Source organism: Staurois parvus, unplaced genomic scaffold (genome assembly GCF_062004578.1).
Source record: "Staurois parvus isolate SC_StPar_1 unplaced genomic scaffold, SC_StPar_1.0 ptg000217l, whole genome shotgun sequence".
Classification (NCBI taxonomy): domain Eukaryota; kingdom Metazoa; phylum Chordata; class Amphibia; order Anura; family Ranidae; genus Staurois; species Staurois parvus.
Window position 1 is genome coordinate 1567123 of NW_028318013.1, and position 16502 is coordinate 1583624.

Here is a 16502-nt window from a genome sequence, read left to right on the forward strand (position 1 = left end):
TGATTCAGGGGGACACAGACAGCAATAAAAGCTTGACAGAGGTTCTTACCCTCCTCCCTTTACAGAAAACAAAGGATTTAGCCTAGAGACACACTTTCATCTCTCCAGCAGTTAGGAAATCATCCTGATATAAGGATCATTATGCAGGCCATACATGGGTCGAATTCTAAAATAATTTTCTTTCGAAAATCATAACTAAGAATTTTCATTTGAATTTTGCACCATTAGTGGGCTGCAGCATTGGACGATTTTCATGTGGACATTGAATTTGACTGCTGGGGCTTGTTGTTTTTTTTTTAAACAAAAGAATTTCTAATCAATGATGGGAGAATCGTACGAGAAATATACCTGAAAAAGAAATTAGCTTGAGCTGTGACCTGGAAATAAATGTAGATTCCCAGCTAAATTCTTTTCTTTAGTAACAAGGTGAAATTGAGGCCGTATTCACACTTCAGTGTTTTGTAGCTTGAAGCGCCAAAAAAACTCAAACTTAAAAAATCAATTGTTCTCTATGGCGCCTGTTCACACCTGATCCTACTAACAGGCACCATAGATAACAATTGATTTTTTAAGTTTGAGCGTTTTTGGAGCTTTGAGCTTCAAGCTACAAAACACTCAAGTGTGAATGCAGCCTGCCAGCTTGGTTGGTTAAATTTCGAAATCATTTGGTGGCACCTTCAGATTACAAAATGTAAGAAGTTTCTGTTTTTCTAAAAAAAAAAAAAAAGAAACAGAATTTGACCCGTGTATGGTCTGCACGATTAAATATGAAAGTAGAGTGACACATCTGTTCAGAGAAATCAATGACAACACATCAGTAGGAAGCGTCTCCTATGTGTCACCTCAATGAATCAGCCACAGGTACAGTCAGGTGACTAACAGAAGCTCCGTGCCGAGCTATTGTACAACCCATCACACCCACACCACGCCCAGCTCAGAGAACACCTGGAGGAAGGCCCGCCTTCCTCCACTTATCCGGCCAATCAACGCACGCAGCGACCCAAGGCTCTTCCGGAAGGGAAGCCCCCTCAGTGCGGGCAGTCCTGGTACTCTGAGGAGAAGGAGGGGCCGGGAAGGAGGAGCTTGCGCTGTTCTGCTCGGTCTTGTTCCAGTCACCACAGAACGGGGCGTCAGCGGGTCATACACACCGAGTACCGGACAGCATGGACGGCGAGGAGGATAACGGTAGGTGTCCAGAAAAGAAATATTGGGTCCCACCTCATAATGGTAAACTCCGCCCACACTGGCATCAGAGAACTGACATGTCCCCTCCTGTACTCAGCTCCGTGTAGTCTCCTCTGTCGTTCCATCATTCATGAGGAGCTTCCACAGTACTAACAATGGCCATCTGACCTCCTGCTAGTACACGTCCGTGTATGTCCTTCATACACTGCTCTAAGTTCACTTGATTCATCTCTGGAAGTCACAGTCTAGTTTTGGTAATATTTCAGAATGACTTTCTGTACTGAAACCAATCGAGCCCATTCATTGTACAGGATCCTGCACTCCTGGACCCTTCCTATAGGTGTGGATGGAGAAGACATTGCAGAGTTCAGTGGTGTGGATGGGGGATGGGCTGTACTGTATATAGAGAGCACTGGGCTCCACTGTTTCCCATCATGTTAAAGCTGAACTTTAGCAAAAGAAAAAACTTTCCCTTGCAGTGGGGCTGCCTCCAAACTGCGGGGGTTAAATGCTTGTTTAGGTCCAGGGGGCAGCAGAAAGCAGTTTTTACCTACCCGATCCCCTGCAGGCTCCCAGACTCCATTCACACGGGCATTTAGCCAATCTACAAATCCTAACCAGCAAGAATGGGCTGATTTCCACAGGCTGCCAAGCCTGTACAGTGCAATGACAGGTTTTCAAGGGCCACAGCTATTCCTGACCGGGGAAATACTGAAAGAAATGACAGAACGGAATGCCCATAGACTTTAACAGCGCGGTGGAATGTCCATAGAGAATAATGGAAGATAAGGGAATGCCCATAGACTTTAACAGCGCGGTGGAATGTCCATAGAGAATAATGGAAGATAAGGGAATGCCCATAGAGAATAATGGAAGATAAGGGAATGCCCATAGAGCAGGGCTTAAAATTTCGAGTCTAGACCTACAAGCCAGACACAAACCTTACTCTCCACCAGTTGCCCCACATAACCTTGCCCAGGTCCGCCTCCAACCCTGCCCCCAGCCACGCCCCCTTAAAGCTATGAAATTACATTTTTCTTTAGAATAATGAGTCCAAAATATAAAACTGTATACAGTAATGTATATCCCAGCTCCCCTGTACTCCATTATAGTGATATGACGTATACAGTACTTACTCCTTGAGTCCCCCGCGGTGGTGGAGAGGGTGTCTCCTCTCAGTGGAGGAGAGCGGACCTTTCCTGCACCTGTCCCCTCAGCGGTGGTGCTGAAGAATCCGGAAACCGGAACTCTGCTTCACAATGAGGCTTGGAGCACAGCCGCTCCATCATCTGTGCTCGCCGCTAGAGAATTTCTCCTCGCATTTGGCGAGTGGCTTTTTCAAGCCCTGTCATAGAGAATAATGGAAGAGAAGGGAATGCCCATAGAGAATAATGGAAGAGAAGGGAATGCTCATAGAGAATAATGGAAGAGAAGGGAATGCCCATAGAGAATAATGGAAAAGAAGGCAATGCCCATAGAGAATAATGGAAGCGAAGGGATGCCCATAGAGAACAAATGAAGAGAAGGCAATGCTCATAGAGAGTAATGGAAGAGAAGGCAATGCCCATAGAGAATAATGGAAGAGAAAGGAATTCCCATAGAGAATAATGGAAGAGAAAGGAATGCACATAGAGAATAATGGAAGAGAAGGCAATGCCCATAGAGAATAATGGAAGAGAAGGGATGCCCACAGAGAACAACTGAAGAGAAGTCAATGCCCATAGAGAATAATGGAAGAGAAGTCAATGCCCATAGAGAATAATGGAAGAGAAAGGATGCCCATAGAGAATAATGGAAGAGAAGGGCATGCCCATAGAGAATAATGGAAGAGAAGGGCATGTCCATAGAGAATAATGGAAGAGAAGGGCATGTCCATAGAGAATAATGGAAGAGAAGGGCATGCCCATAGAGAATAATGGAAGAGAAGGGCATGTCCATAGAGAATAATGGAAGAGAAGGGCATGTCCATAGAGAATTATGGAAGAGAAGGGAATGCCCATAGAGAATAATGGAAGAGAAGGGAATGCCCATAGAGAATAATGGAAGAGAAAGTGTAAGGGACCGCCCGACGGTACCACTAGCACTCCACTGATCGGATGTTCCCAGCGCACGGAGTCTAAGCCCCAGAGTACTTGTTCACCAGGGCCCCTGATGGTGGGGATGGACTTGGAGTACCCCGGGACCAGGTCGTGACTACTGAGGACACCCGTCAGTGGTAGGGGTATTCGCCAGGGGCTCCCACGGGAGAGAGCCAGGTATGAGGAGGTCTGGAGACCCCGCTGAGAGGGACGGATGGATGGCTGAGCAAGTGCAAGGTCATACAAGCCGGGTCGGTAACTATGGGGACGGTGCGGTACAGAGCAGCGGGCAAAGAATAGTCGGGTCACACGCCAGGTCAGCAACAGCAGGTCAGATCCAATAGGGGGCATTCAGGAGAGAGGTCAGGCAAGCAAGGGTCAAGAACAGGAGAAACAGCAAGGTCAGGGCACAATACGGGTCAGCAACTTACTTTGACAGGTTAACAGGTTCACAGGATTCAGAAAGACCAAAAGGCACTGAATGACAGCTCAGGGCCGTTTAAATATGCCGCCCTGCGCTGTCATTGGTGCCAGGCGCACGCCCGTGGTCTCTACTGCGCATGCGCGAACCTGGTTGCCGCGGTCAGCCAAGTCCCGGTGCCCGCGTACAGGGCGGTGTACTGCGCCTGCGCCGAGCCCAGCGGCGCGGCGATCTCCGACAGAAAGGAATGCCCATAGAGAATAACGGAAGAGAAAGAAATGCCCATAGAGAATAACGGAAGAGAAAGGAATGCCCATAGAGAGTAACGGAAGAGAAGGGAATGCCCATAGAGAATAACGGAAGAGAAAGGAATGCCCGTAGAGAATAACGGAAGAGAAGGACATGCCCGTAGAGAATAACGGAAGAGATGGGAATGCCCGTAGAGAATAACGGAAGAGATGGGAATGCCCGTAGAGAATAACGGAAGAGATGGGAATGCCCGTAGAGAATAACGGAAGAGATGGGAATGCCCGTAGAGAATAACGGAAGAGATGGGAATGCCCGTAGAGAATAACGGAAGAGATGGGAATGCCCGTAGAGAATAACGGAAGAGATGGGAATGCCCGTAGAGAATAACGGAAGAGAAGGGCATGCCCGTAGAGAATAACGGAAGAGATGGGAATGCCCGTAGAGAATAACGGAAGAGATGGGAATGCCCGTAGAGAATAACGGAAGAGATGGGAATGCCCGTAGAGAATAACGGAAGAGATGGGAATGCCCGTAGAGAATAACGGAAGAGATGGGAATGCCCGTAGAGAATAACGGAAGAGAAGGGCATGTCCGTAGAGAATAACGGAAGAGAAGGGCATGTCCGTAGAGAATAACGGAAGAGAAGGGCATGTCCGTAGAGAATAACGGAAGAGAAGGGCATGTCCGTAGAGAATAACGGAAGAGAAGGGCATGTCCGTAGAGCATAACGGAAGAGAAGGGCATGTCCGTAGAGAATAACGGAAGAGAAGGGCATGTCCGTAGAGAATAACGGAAGAGAAGGGCATGTCCGTAGAGAATAACGGAAGAGAAGGGCATGTCCGTAGAGAATAACGGAAGAGAAGGGCATGTCCGTAGAGAATAACGGAAGAGAAGGGCATGTCCGTAGAGAATAACGGAAGAGAAGGGCATGTCCGTAGAGAATAACGGAAGAGAAGGGAATGCCACTAGACAATAACGGAAGAGAAGGGAATGCCACTAGACAATAACGGAAGAGAAAGAAATGCCCGTAGAGAATAACGGAAGAGAAGGGAATGCCCGTAGAGAATAACGGAAGAGAAGGGAATGCCCGTAGAGAATAACGGAAGAGAAGGGAATGCCCGTAGAGAATAACGGAAGAGAAGGGAATGCCCGTAGAGAATAACGGAAGAGAAGGGAATGCCCGTAGAGAATAACGGAAGAGATGGGAATGCCCGTAGAGAATAACGGAAGAGAAGGGTATGCCCGTAGAGAATAACGGAAGAGAAGGGCATGCCCGTAGAGAATAACGGAAGAGAAGGGCATGCCCGTAGAGAATAACGGAAGAGAAGGGCATGCCCGTAGAGAATAACGGAAGAGAAGGGCATGCCCGTAGAGAATAACGGAAGAGAAGGGCATGCCCGTAGAGAATAACGGAAGAGAAGGGCATGCCCGTAGAGAATAACGGAAGAGAAGGGCATGCCCGTAGAGAATAACGGAAGAGAAGGGCATGCCCGTAGAGAATAACGGAAGAGATGGGAATGCCCGTAGAGAATAACGGAAGAGATGGGAATGCCCGTAGAGAATAACGGAAGAGATGGGCATGCCCGTAGAGAATAACGGAAGAGATGGGCGTGCCCGTAGAGAATAACGGAAGAGAAGGGAGTGCCCGTAGAGAATAACGGAAGAGAAGGGAGTGCCCGTAGAGAATAACGGAAGAGAAGGGAGTGCCCATAGAGAATAATGGAAGAGAAGGGAAAGCCCATAGAGAATAATGGAAGAGAAATGCCCATAGAGAACAACTGAAGAGAAAGAAATGCCCATAGAGAATAATGAAACAGAAGGGAATGCCCATAGAGAATAATGGAAGAGAAGGGAATGCCCATAGAGAATAACGGAAGAGAAGGGAATGCCCATAGAGAATAACGGAAGAGAAGGGAATGCCCATAGAGAATAACGGAAGAGAAGGGAATGCCCATAGAGAATAACGGAAGAGAAGGGAATGCCCATAGAGAATAACGGAAGAGAAGGGAATGCCCATAGAGAATAACGGAAGAGAAGGGAGTACCCATAGAGAATAATGGAAGAGAAGGGAAAGCCCATAGAGAATAATGGAAGAGAAATGCCCATAGAGAACAACTGAAGAGAAAGAAATGCCCATAGAGAATAATGAAACAGAAGGGAATGCCCATAGAGAATAACGGAAGAGAAGGGAATGCCCATAGAGAATAATGGAAGAGAAGGGAGTACCCATAGAGAATAATGGAAGAGAAGGGAAAGCCCATAGAGAATAATGGAAGAGAAATGCCCATAGAGAACAACTGAAGAGAAAGAAATGCCCATAGAGAATAATGAAACAGAAGGGAATGCCCATAGAGAATAATGGAAGAGAAGGGAATGCCACTAGACAATAACGGAAGAGAAGGGAATGCCACTAGACAATAACGGAAGAGAAAGAAATGCCCATAGAGAATAATGGAAGAAAAGGGAATGCCCATAGAGAATAACGGAAGAGAAGGGAATGCCCATAGAGAATAATGGAAGAGAAGGGAATGCCCATAGAGAATAACGGAAGAGAAGGGAATGCCCATAGAGAAAAACGGAAGAGAAGGGAATGCCCATAGAGAAAAACGGAAGAGAAGGGAATGCCCATAGAGAAAAACGGAAGAGAAGGGAATGCCACTAGAGAATAACGGAAGAGAAGGGAATGCCCATAGAGAATAACGGAAGAGAAGGGAGTGCCCATAGAGAATAACGGAAGAGAAGGGAATGCCCATAGAGAATAACGGAAGAGAAGGGAATGCCCATAGAGAATAACGGAAGAGAAGGGAATGCCCATAGAGAATAATGGAAGAGAAGGGAGTACCCATAGAGAATAATGGAAGAGAAGGGAAAGCCCATAGAGAATAATGGAAGAGAAATGCCCATAGAGAACAACTGAAGAGAAAGAAATGCCCATAGAGAATAATGAAACAGAAGGGAATGCCCATAGAGAATAATGGAAGAGAAGGGAATGCCACTAGACAATAACGGAAGAGAAGGGAATGCCACTAGACAATAACGGAAGAGAAAGAAATGCCCATAGAGAATAATGGAAGAAAAGGGAATGCCCATAGAGAATAACGGAAGAGAAGGGAATGCCCATAGAGAATAACGGAAGAGAAGGGAATGCCCATAGAGAAAAACGGAAGAGAAGGGAATGCCCATAGAGAAAAACGGAAGAGAAGGGAATGCCACTAGAGAATAACGGAAGAGAAGGGAATGCCACTAGAGAATAACGGAAGAGAAGGGAATGCCCATAGAGAATAACGGAAGAGAAGGGAGTGCCCATAGAGAATAATGGAAGAGAAGGGAAAGCCCATAGAGAATAATGGAAGAGAAATGCCCATAGAGAACAACTGAAGAGAAAGAAATGCTCATAGAGAATAATGAAACAGAAGGGAATGCCCATAGAGAATAATGGAAGAGAAAGGATTCCCATAGAGAATAATGGAAGAGATGAGGATGCCCATAGAGAATAATGGAAGAGATGGGGATGCCCATAGAGAATAATGGAAGAGATGGGGATGCCCATAGAGAATAATGGAAGAGATGGGGATGCCCATAGAGAATAATGGAAGAGATGGGGATGCCCATAGAGAATAATGGAAGAGAAAGGCATGCCCATAGAGAATAATGGAAGAGAAGGGAATGCCCCCAAACTGGGGGTTAAATGGTTGCTTAGGTCCAGAAAGCAGTTTTCACCTACCCGATCCCCTTAAGGCTCCCCTCAGGCTTTGAGAATCCATTCACATGGGCATTTAGCCAAGCTACAAATCCTAACCAACAAGAACTGGCTGATTTCCACAGCCTGCCAAGCCTGTACAGTGCAATGACAGGTTTTCAAGGGCATGTCCGTAGAGAATAACGGAAGAGAAGGGCATGTCCGTAGAGAATAACGGAAGAGAAGGGCATGTCCGTAGAGAATAACGGAAGAGAAGGGAATGCCACTAGACAATAACGGAAGAGAAGGGAATGCCACTAGACAATAACGGAAGAGAAAGAAATGCCCATAGAGAATAACAGAAGAGAAGGGAAAGCCCATAGAGAATAACGGAAGAGAAGGGAATGCCCATAGAGAATAATGGAAGAGAAGGGAGTACCCATAGAGAATAATGGAAGAGAAGGAAATGCCACTAGACAATAACGGAAGAGAAGGGAATGCCACTAGACAATAACGGAAGAGAAAGAAATGCCCATAGAGAATAACGGAAGAAAAGGGAATGCCCATAGAGAATAACGGAAGAGAAGGGAATGCCCATAGAGAATAACGGAAGAGAAGGGAATGCCCATAGAGAAAAACGGAAGAGAAGGGAATGCCACTAGAGAATATCGGAAGAGAAGGGAATGCCCATAGAGAATAACGGAAGAGAAGGGAATGCCCATAGAGAATAACGGAAGAGAAGGGAATGCCCATAGAGAATAACGGAAGAGAAGGGAATGCCCATAGAGAATAACGGAAGAGAAGGGAATGCCCATAGAGAATAACGGAAGAGAAGGGAATGCCCATAGAGAATAACGGAAGAGAAGGGAGTGCCCATAGAGAATAACGGAAGAGAAGGGAAAGCCCATAGAGAATAATGGAAGAGAAATGCCCATAGAGAATAATGAAACAGAAGGGAATGCCCATAGAGAATAATGGAAGAGAAAGGATTCCCACAGAGAATAATGGAAGAGATGAGGATGCCCATAGAGAATAATGGAAGAGATTGGGATGCCCATAGAGAATAATGGAAGAGATGGGGATGCCCATAGAGAATAATGGAAGAGAAAGGAATGCCCATAGAGAATAATGGAAGAGAAAGGAATGCCCATAGAGAATAATGGAAGAGAAAGGAATGCCCATAGAGAATAATGGAAGAGAAGGGAATGCCCCCAAACTGGGGGTTAAATGGTTGCTTAAGTCCAGAAAGCAGTTTTTACCTACCCGATCCCCTTAAGGCTCCCCTCAGGCTTTGAGAATCCATTCACATGGGCATTTAGCCAAGCTACAAATCCTAACCAACAAGAACTGGCTGATTTCCACAGCCTGCCAAGCCTGTACAGTGCAATGACAGGTTTTCAAGGGCATGTCCGTAGAGAATAACGGAAGAGAAGGGCATGTCCGTAGAGAATAACGGAAGAGAAGGGCATGTCCGTAGAGAATAACGGAAGAGAAGGGCATGTCCGTAGAGAATAACGGAAGAGAAGGGAATGCCACTAGACAATAACGGAAGAGAAGGGAATGCCACTAGACAATAACGGAAGAGAAAGAAATGCCCATAGAGAATAACGGAAGAGAAGGGAATGCCCATAGAGAATAACGGAAGAGAAGGGAATGCCCATAGAGAATAACGGAAGAGAAGGGAATGCCCATAGAGAAAAACGGAAGAGAAGGGAATGCCCCTAGAGAAAAACGGAAGAGAAGGGAATGCCCATAGAGAATAACGGAAGAGAAGGGAGTGCCCATAGAGAATAATGGAAGAGAAGGGAGTGCCCACAGAGAATAATGGAAGAGAAGGGAAAGCCCATAGAGAATAATGGAAGAGAAATGCCCATAGAGAACAACTGAAGAGAAAGAAATGCCCATAGAGAATAATGAAACAGAAGGGAATGCCCATAGAGAATAATGGAAGAGAAAGGATGCCCATAGAGAATAATGGAAGAGATGGGGATGCCCATAGAGAATAATGGAAGAGATGGGGATGCCCATAGAGAATAATGGAAGAGATGGGAATGCCCATAGAGAATAATGGAAGAGAAGGGCATGCGCATAGAGAATAATGGAAGAGAAGGGCATGCGCATAGAGAATAATGGAAGAGAAGGGCATGCGCATAGAGAATAATGGAAGAGAAGGGCATGCCCATAGAGAATAATGGAAGAGAAGGGCATGCCCATAGAGAATAATGGAAGAGAAAGGAATGCCCATAGAGAATAATGGAAGAGAAAGGAATGCCCATAGAGAATAATGGAAGAGAATGGAATGCCCATAGAGAATAATGGAAGAGAAAGGAATGCCCATAGAGAATAATGGAAGAGAAGGGAATGCCCCCAAACTGGGGGTTAAATGGTTGCTTAGGTCCAGAAAGCAGTTTTTACCTACCCGATCCCCTTAAGGCTCCCCTCAGGCTTTGAGAATCCATTCACATGGGCATTTAGCCAAGCTACAAATCCTAACCAACAAGAACTGGCTGATTTCCACAGCCTGCCAAGCCTGTACAGTGCAATGACAGGTTTTCAAGGGCCACAGCTATTCCTGACTGGGAACATACTGAAAGAAATGACAGAAAGGAATGCCCATAGACTTTAACAGGGCGGTGGAATGCCCATAGAGAATAATGGAAGAGAAGGGATGCCCATAGTGAATAATAGAAGAGAAGGGATGCCCATAGTGAATAATAGAAGAGAAGGGATGCCCATAGTGAATAATAGAAGAGAAGGGATGCCCATAGTGAATAATAGAAGAGAAGGGATGCCCATAGTGAATAATAGAAGAGAAGGGAAGCCCATAGAGAACAATGTAAGAGAAGGGAATGCCCATAGAGAACAATGGAGTCAGAAGGGAATGCCCATAGAGAATAATGGAGTCAGAAGGGAATGCCCATAGAGAATAAGGGAGTCAGAAGGGAATGCCCATAGAGAATAATGGAGTCAGAAGGGAATGCCCATAGAGAATAATGGAGTCAGAAGGGAATGCCCATAGAGAATAATGGAGTCAGAAGGGAATGCCCATAGAGAATAATGGAGTCAGAAGGGAATGCCCATAGAGAATAATGGAGTCCGAAGGGAATGCCCATGGAGAATATTGGAGTCCGAAGGGAATGCCCATGGAGAATATTGGAGTCCGAAGGGAATGCCCATGGAGAATATTGGAGTCCGAAGGGAATGCCCATGGAGAATATTGGAGTCCGAAGGGAATGCCCATGGAGAATATTGGAGTCCGAGGGGAATGCCCATGGAGAATATTGGAGTCCGAAGGGAATGCCCATGGAGAATATTGGAGTCCGAAGGGAATGCCCATGGAGAATATTGGAGTCCGAAGGGAATGCCCATGGAGAATATTGGAGTCCGAAGGGAATGCCCATGGAGAATATTGGAGTCCGAAGGGAATGCCCATGGAGAATATTGGAGTCCGAAGGGAATGCCCATGGAGAATATTGGAGTCCGAAGGGAAAGCCCATGGAGAATATTGGAGTCCGAAGGGAATGCCCATGGAGAATAATGGAAGAGAAGGGAATGCCCATGGAGAATAATGGAAGAGAAGGGAAACTACAAAAAACGTTTAGTATGGCTCTTTATGTAGCTTTTCAAGCAGCTTTTATTGCTATCTTCCTAATATTACCACAGTGGGGGCGTGACCAAGATCAGTATGTGAGTGGACATGTCTCACTCAGCTATTCATCCTTCAGTGATCCTTCCCTCCACGATCCTCGGTTACTCTAAGGCAGGGCTTGAAATTTCCACTCGCCTGCTCGCCAATGGCGAGTGGAAATTATGGTGAGGGTGAGTGTGTCCCCCAGGGCCGTCTTGCTGAGCAGACTCGGAGCTCAGGCCGGATCTGTCATTGGCACTGGGAGCGCAGTGAAAACAAAGCAAGGAGTGTGTGCTGTGCTCTCTGCCTCCCCCTAGAGTGCAGTACCTGGATCTGTGAGTGAACATCGAAGTACTGAAACTTTTTATGGGGGGGTGGTGTGTGTGTGTGTGTGTACGTGTACATGTGTGTTTGTGTGTGTCTGTGTATGCATGTACAATTGTACGTGTCTGTGTGTATGTACGTGTGTATCTGTACATGTGTCTGCGTGTATGTATATGTATGTGTGTGTGTACATGTGTCTGTGTACGTGTGTGTGTACATGTACATGTGTCTGTGTATGTATGTACATGTGTCTGTGCATGTGTATTTCTGTGTATGTACATGTATCTGTGTGTATGCGTGTCTGTAAGTGCCTGTGTGTGTATACATGTGTCTGTGTGTGTGTGTGTGTGTGTGTGTGTACATGTGTCTCTGTGCGTGTGTGTACATGTTTCTGTGTGTGTGTATGCATATGTCTGTGTGTGCGTGTGTACAGGTGTCTGTTTGTGTGCGTTTTGTTGGTGGCAAGTAACTCCAAGGCCTGGCTAGTAGCTCAGGACTTGAAACTTTAAGCCCTGCTTTAAGGGTACTATTAGTATCCTTTCAGTCTCATGATTCCACCGGTACCGCTCACCACCACTATTATCCTCTCCATGATGACCAGAAATGGCCAAGAAGAGGCGGCAACCTCTGAACACCAAGATTGCGCCTGCCCACCGCTGCCTCAGCGAGCCCCACACGGCCTTGACAAATCCAGAGATGCTGTGAGTAAAATGCTTAAGCCTCCTAAAGTACAACAGAAAGAGGCGCTCCAGGATGCGCTTTATTACACCCAAAATCTAGCGGGACAACTAGACTCTGCATCCATAGATAGGCACGCCTCCCCACTGGAGCCCCTCCGGGTGGCAGAGCTGGATGCCTCGCCTGAGTCAGGACAATTTACATCCGCCATTGTGTCTTAATCTGGTAATGAAAACAGGTCGAGGGGGACACAGAACAACCTACGCTCAGTGAAATCCTAAAATTGGTTAATAATTAAGCTGCCTCAGTGGATACGCTCCGGGAGCATTACGGCGGCCTGTGAGAGGAGGTCTCCTTCATCCGCCAGAATATACAAAAGATCAGGGAGCACACTACGGCAGTGGGGGGGCGTATCAGTAACATTGAAGATAAGCTCCCTACTATCACCAGAGACCTCCGTTCCACCTCTCAGATGGCAACGGCTAATACCACCAAAGCTGACGATATAGAAAACCAGCTCTGCTTCAATAACATTCTTATAGTGGACCTCTCGGAACACTCTGAAGGCAGGGACCCCATCAACTTTGTGGAGTGATGGCTGCTGGAATTATTCGGCAAAGATTCCTTCTCCCCCTTATGTGCAGTAGAAAGGGTACATCAAGCTCCACCGTGGCCTGTCCTAGCCAGACTCCTGAATTATAGAGATTGTGAGACCATCTTAAGCTTAGCCCGTACCAAACACAACCTTCTCTACAACGAAAGTCTCATACTATCCTGACTTCTCTGCAGAAATTCAAAAGAGGCGTGCAAAAGTTGCAGAGGTGAAGAAATGTTTACAGTGCTTTCAGTTGACCTACGCTATGCTATACCCGGCTCGTCTGAGGGTGACCACTAATGGGCAGGCCCACATCTTTGACATGGCCTTGGTTGCCTCCGAGTGGCTGGACTCTATTGAAAATAACCTATGGCAGTAGCTGGTGAAGATGATTAAGCTGCTTGCTCTCTTACATGATCCTTTCCTCTTTTTACTTATGTTACCCTCCTCAATGAGCCCTGAGCTGTTCAGACCATCCTGAAGTACCCTCTGTTTGCCAAGCTGTCCCAGAAGGCCATTACCTTTGAAAAATCCAGCCTGAGGATGCTTCATTGCCAGCAAAACAAGCTACTCTCTCCACTCGTAGCACTGACTTTCTGCACACTCAGCAACATTACCTCTGGGTACTACCTAATAAATACGGTATTACGCTATGGAAGTTTCCCTTTGATGTTTTTACGGTGGTGGAGAAGTACTGTGGATGTTCTGGAGGAGTTTTGTCGCAAACAATTGGTCTAGAGGTGTTTCCACTATGGAGTCTGTCATCAGCGTATAGAGGTATCAAGACCACACAGACTGCCAGCTTTCGTGCAGGAGAGCGCTGCAACATCTCATGCGATATTTGACCTACCATTCCAGATGGTCAGCTATCTGTGATGAGTGGGACTTTGGAGGGGGAGCACTAATTGGAGCACTACGCACAGAGAATTGCTATGGATAAGAGGATTTACTACTGTATCACTTATTATTCACATTGGATGTGGATGGGGGTTTCTTTGGGATTTGTTTGGAACTTTAATTTTTTTAAGTGTGTGTGTGTGTGTGTGTGTGTGTGTATTGTTTTATACAATTTCACTGTATACAGAGTTTAATGGCATTGTATATGTGCTATTTTTAGCACTATTGCCATTTAAGCACCTAGTATTTACATATTGGTTTATTTATGATTTAGTCACTGGGGAGGAGGGATATAATTGTCCGTCCACAGGGCATTGTAGTATATGCACATTTGTAGGGATCCTTGTGGTAGCGAGTTTATTTATTTAGAGTATTTTTTGGTAGAGGCAGCGCCTTTATATTTGCACTCACACAATTGTTCACCGGTACACATTTGTGATTTTGCTAGCAGCAGCCAGTCTAATTGATCAGCCCTCTGTGCAGGTTATACTCACACATTTTCAATGTGTCTTCTCCTTTTGTTGTTTTTCCTTTTCCTATCCGTGTACATGATTGGGACAGCTCCTTACTGTTTTATGTTGTGTACTTAAGGCCACTGCCTAACCGTGCTCTGCAACCTGTATGCTTATCACTCGGATAGCCTTCTGGTGTGGGAGGTGTTCAAACTTTACTTACAAGGTATTTTTATATCAGAAATTAATGGGATTAAGAAATCTGCATGTGAATTACAGTTGCAAGAAAAAGTATGTGAACCCCTTGGGATTACGTGGAGTTTGGCATGAATTGGTTATAAAATGTGCTCTGAACGTCATCTAAGTCACAACAATAGAAGAACACAGTCTGCTGAACATAATACTACACAAACATTAGATGTTACCATGGTTTAATTGTACATAACATGTAAACATTCACAGTGCAGGGAGGAAAAAGTATGTGAGGCCCTAGCTTAATGACTTCTCCCAGAGCTAATTGGAGCCAGGAGTGCGCCAACCTTGACTCCAATCAGTGTGATGATATTGGATGTGTTGCTGACAGCTGTCCTGCCCTTAAAAAACACACACCTGTTTTGGGTTTACTGGTTTCAAGAAGCACTGTCTGATGTGAACCATGCCTCGCAGAAAAGAGCTCTCAGAAGACCTACGATCAAGAATTGTTGACTTGCATGAAGCTGGAAAGAGTTACAAAAGTATTTCCAAAAGCCTTGATGTTCATGTGTCCACGGTAAGACAAACTGTCTACAAATGCATAAAGTTTAGCACTGTTGCTACTCTCCCTAGGCGTGGTCGTCCTGTAAAAATGACTGCAAGAGCACAGCGCAGATACAATAAGGAAAACATTAAACAAGAATGGAGTACATGGGAGGACACCATGAAGAAAGCCATTGCTGTCCAAAAAGAATATTGCAGCACGTTTGAAGTTTGCAAAAGAGCACCTGGATGTTCCACAGCACTACTGGCAAAATATACTGTGGACAGATGAAACCAAGATTGAGTTGTTTGGGAAGAACACACAACACTATGTGTGGAGAAAAAAAGGCACAGCACACCAACATCAAAACCTCATCCCCACTGTAAAACATGGCGGAGGGAGCATCATGGTTTGGGGCTGCTTTGCTGCTTCAGGGCCTGGACGGATTGTTGTCATTGATGGGAAAATGAATTCTTTATCAAGACATTTTGCAGGAAAATGTACGACCATCTGTCCGCCATCTGAAGCTCCCCAGAGGATGGGTGATGCAACAGGACAATGACCCAAAGCAATTCAACAAAACAATGGCTGCAACAGCACAGAATACGCCTTCTGGAGTGGCCCAGTCAGAGTCCTGACCTCAACCCGATTGAAATGCTGTGGCATGACCTTAAGAGAGCGATTCACACCAGACATCCCAAGAATATTGCTACACTGAAACAGTTTTGTGAAGAGGAGTGGTCCAAAATGACTCCAGATCGTTGTGCAGGTTTGATCTGCAACTACAGGAAACGTTTGGTTGAGGTTATTGCTGCCAAAGGAGGATCAATTAGTTATTAAGTCCAAAGGTTCACATACTTTTTCCTCCCTGCACTGTGAATGTTTACATGTTATGTGCAATTAAACCATGGCAACATCTAATGTTTGTGTAGTATTATGTTCAGCAGACTGTGTTCTTCTATTGTTGTGACTTAGATGACGTTCAGAGCACATTTTATGCCCAATTCATGCAAAACTCCACGTAATCCCAAGGGGTTCACATACTTTTTCTTGCAACTGTACGTGAGCTGATGGAAAATCAGGTACGACAATTTGAACTGGAATATAATACAAACTCTTGTAATCCACAGATGCTACTGTGGATCCCGGATCAGGCTGCCCTTGATTGCTTGAAGGCATTGATGGCTGATGGCAAACGTTTTTTCACTAAACTGGCATTCTTTGAGGAGGGGAAAAAAACGGGGCGACTCTCTTGGCTAAATTGGCACACTCTCATTAGACCTATCCCACTATAGGTGCCATTAGAACTAAACATGGTCGCATTGTAAATACTCCTGATTTTGTCTGTGCTGAACTGACACAATTCTATTAAGGCCTGTATAGCTCACACTCTGCAAACTCCACTGCTGACCTTACTGGGTACTGTACCCCTTCCCACCCTCTCTGCCACGCAACGGGGCCTATTGGAGGCACCCCTTGCTATAGAAGAGCTTCAGAGGGTGGTTAGCTCCTTCTCCACCTCCAAGGCGCCCAGGGATGATGGTATACCCATGGAGGTGCATGCTCGCTTTGGGGAACAA

The 16502-nt window shown here is 45.8% G+C and overlaps 1 protein-coding gene across 3 annotated transcripts in view; it reads left to right on the forward strand.

The window, feature by feature from the left end:
* Window positions 1-1016: 1016 nt before the first annotated feature.
* The window catches only part of TMC7 (transmembrane channel like 7), a 106665-nt gene continuing 91179 nt past the window's right edge, over window positions 1017-16502 (forward strand). For 2 of the 3 annotated variants that reach the window (XM_089679056.1, XM_089679057.1), the window contains exon 1: window positions 1017-1185. In XM_089679056.1, coding sequence (XP_089535182.1) covers window positions 1164-1185 — 22 coding nt within the window. In that variant the 5' untranslated portion in view covers window positions 1017-1163. The remainder of the gene's footprint in view (window positions 1186-16502) is intronic. The other variant, XM_089679058.1, reaches the window with a different exon arrangement.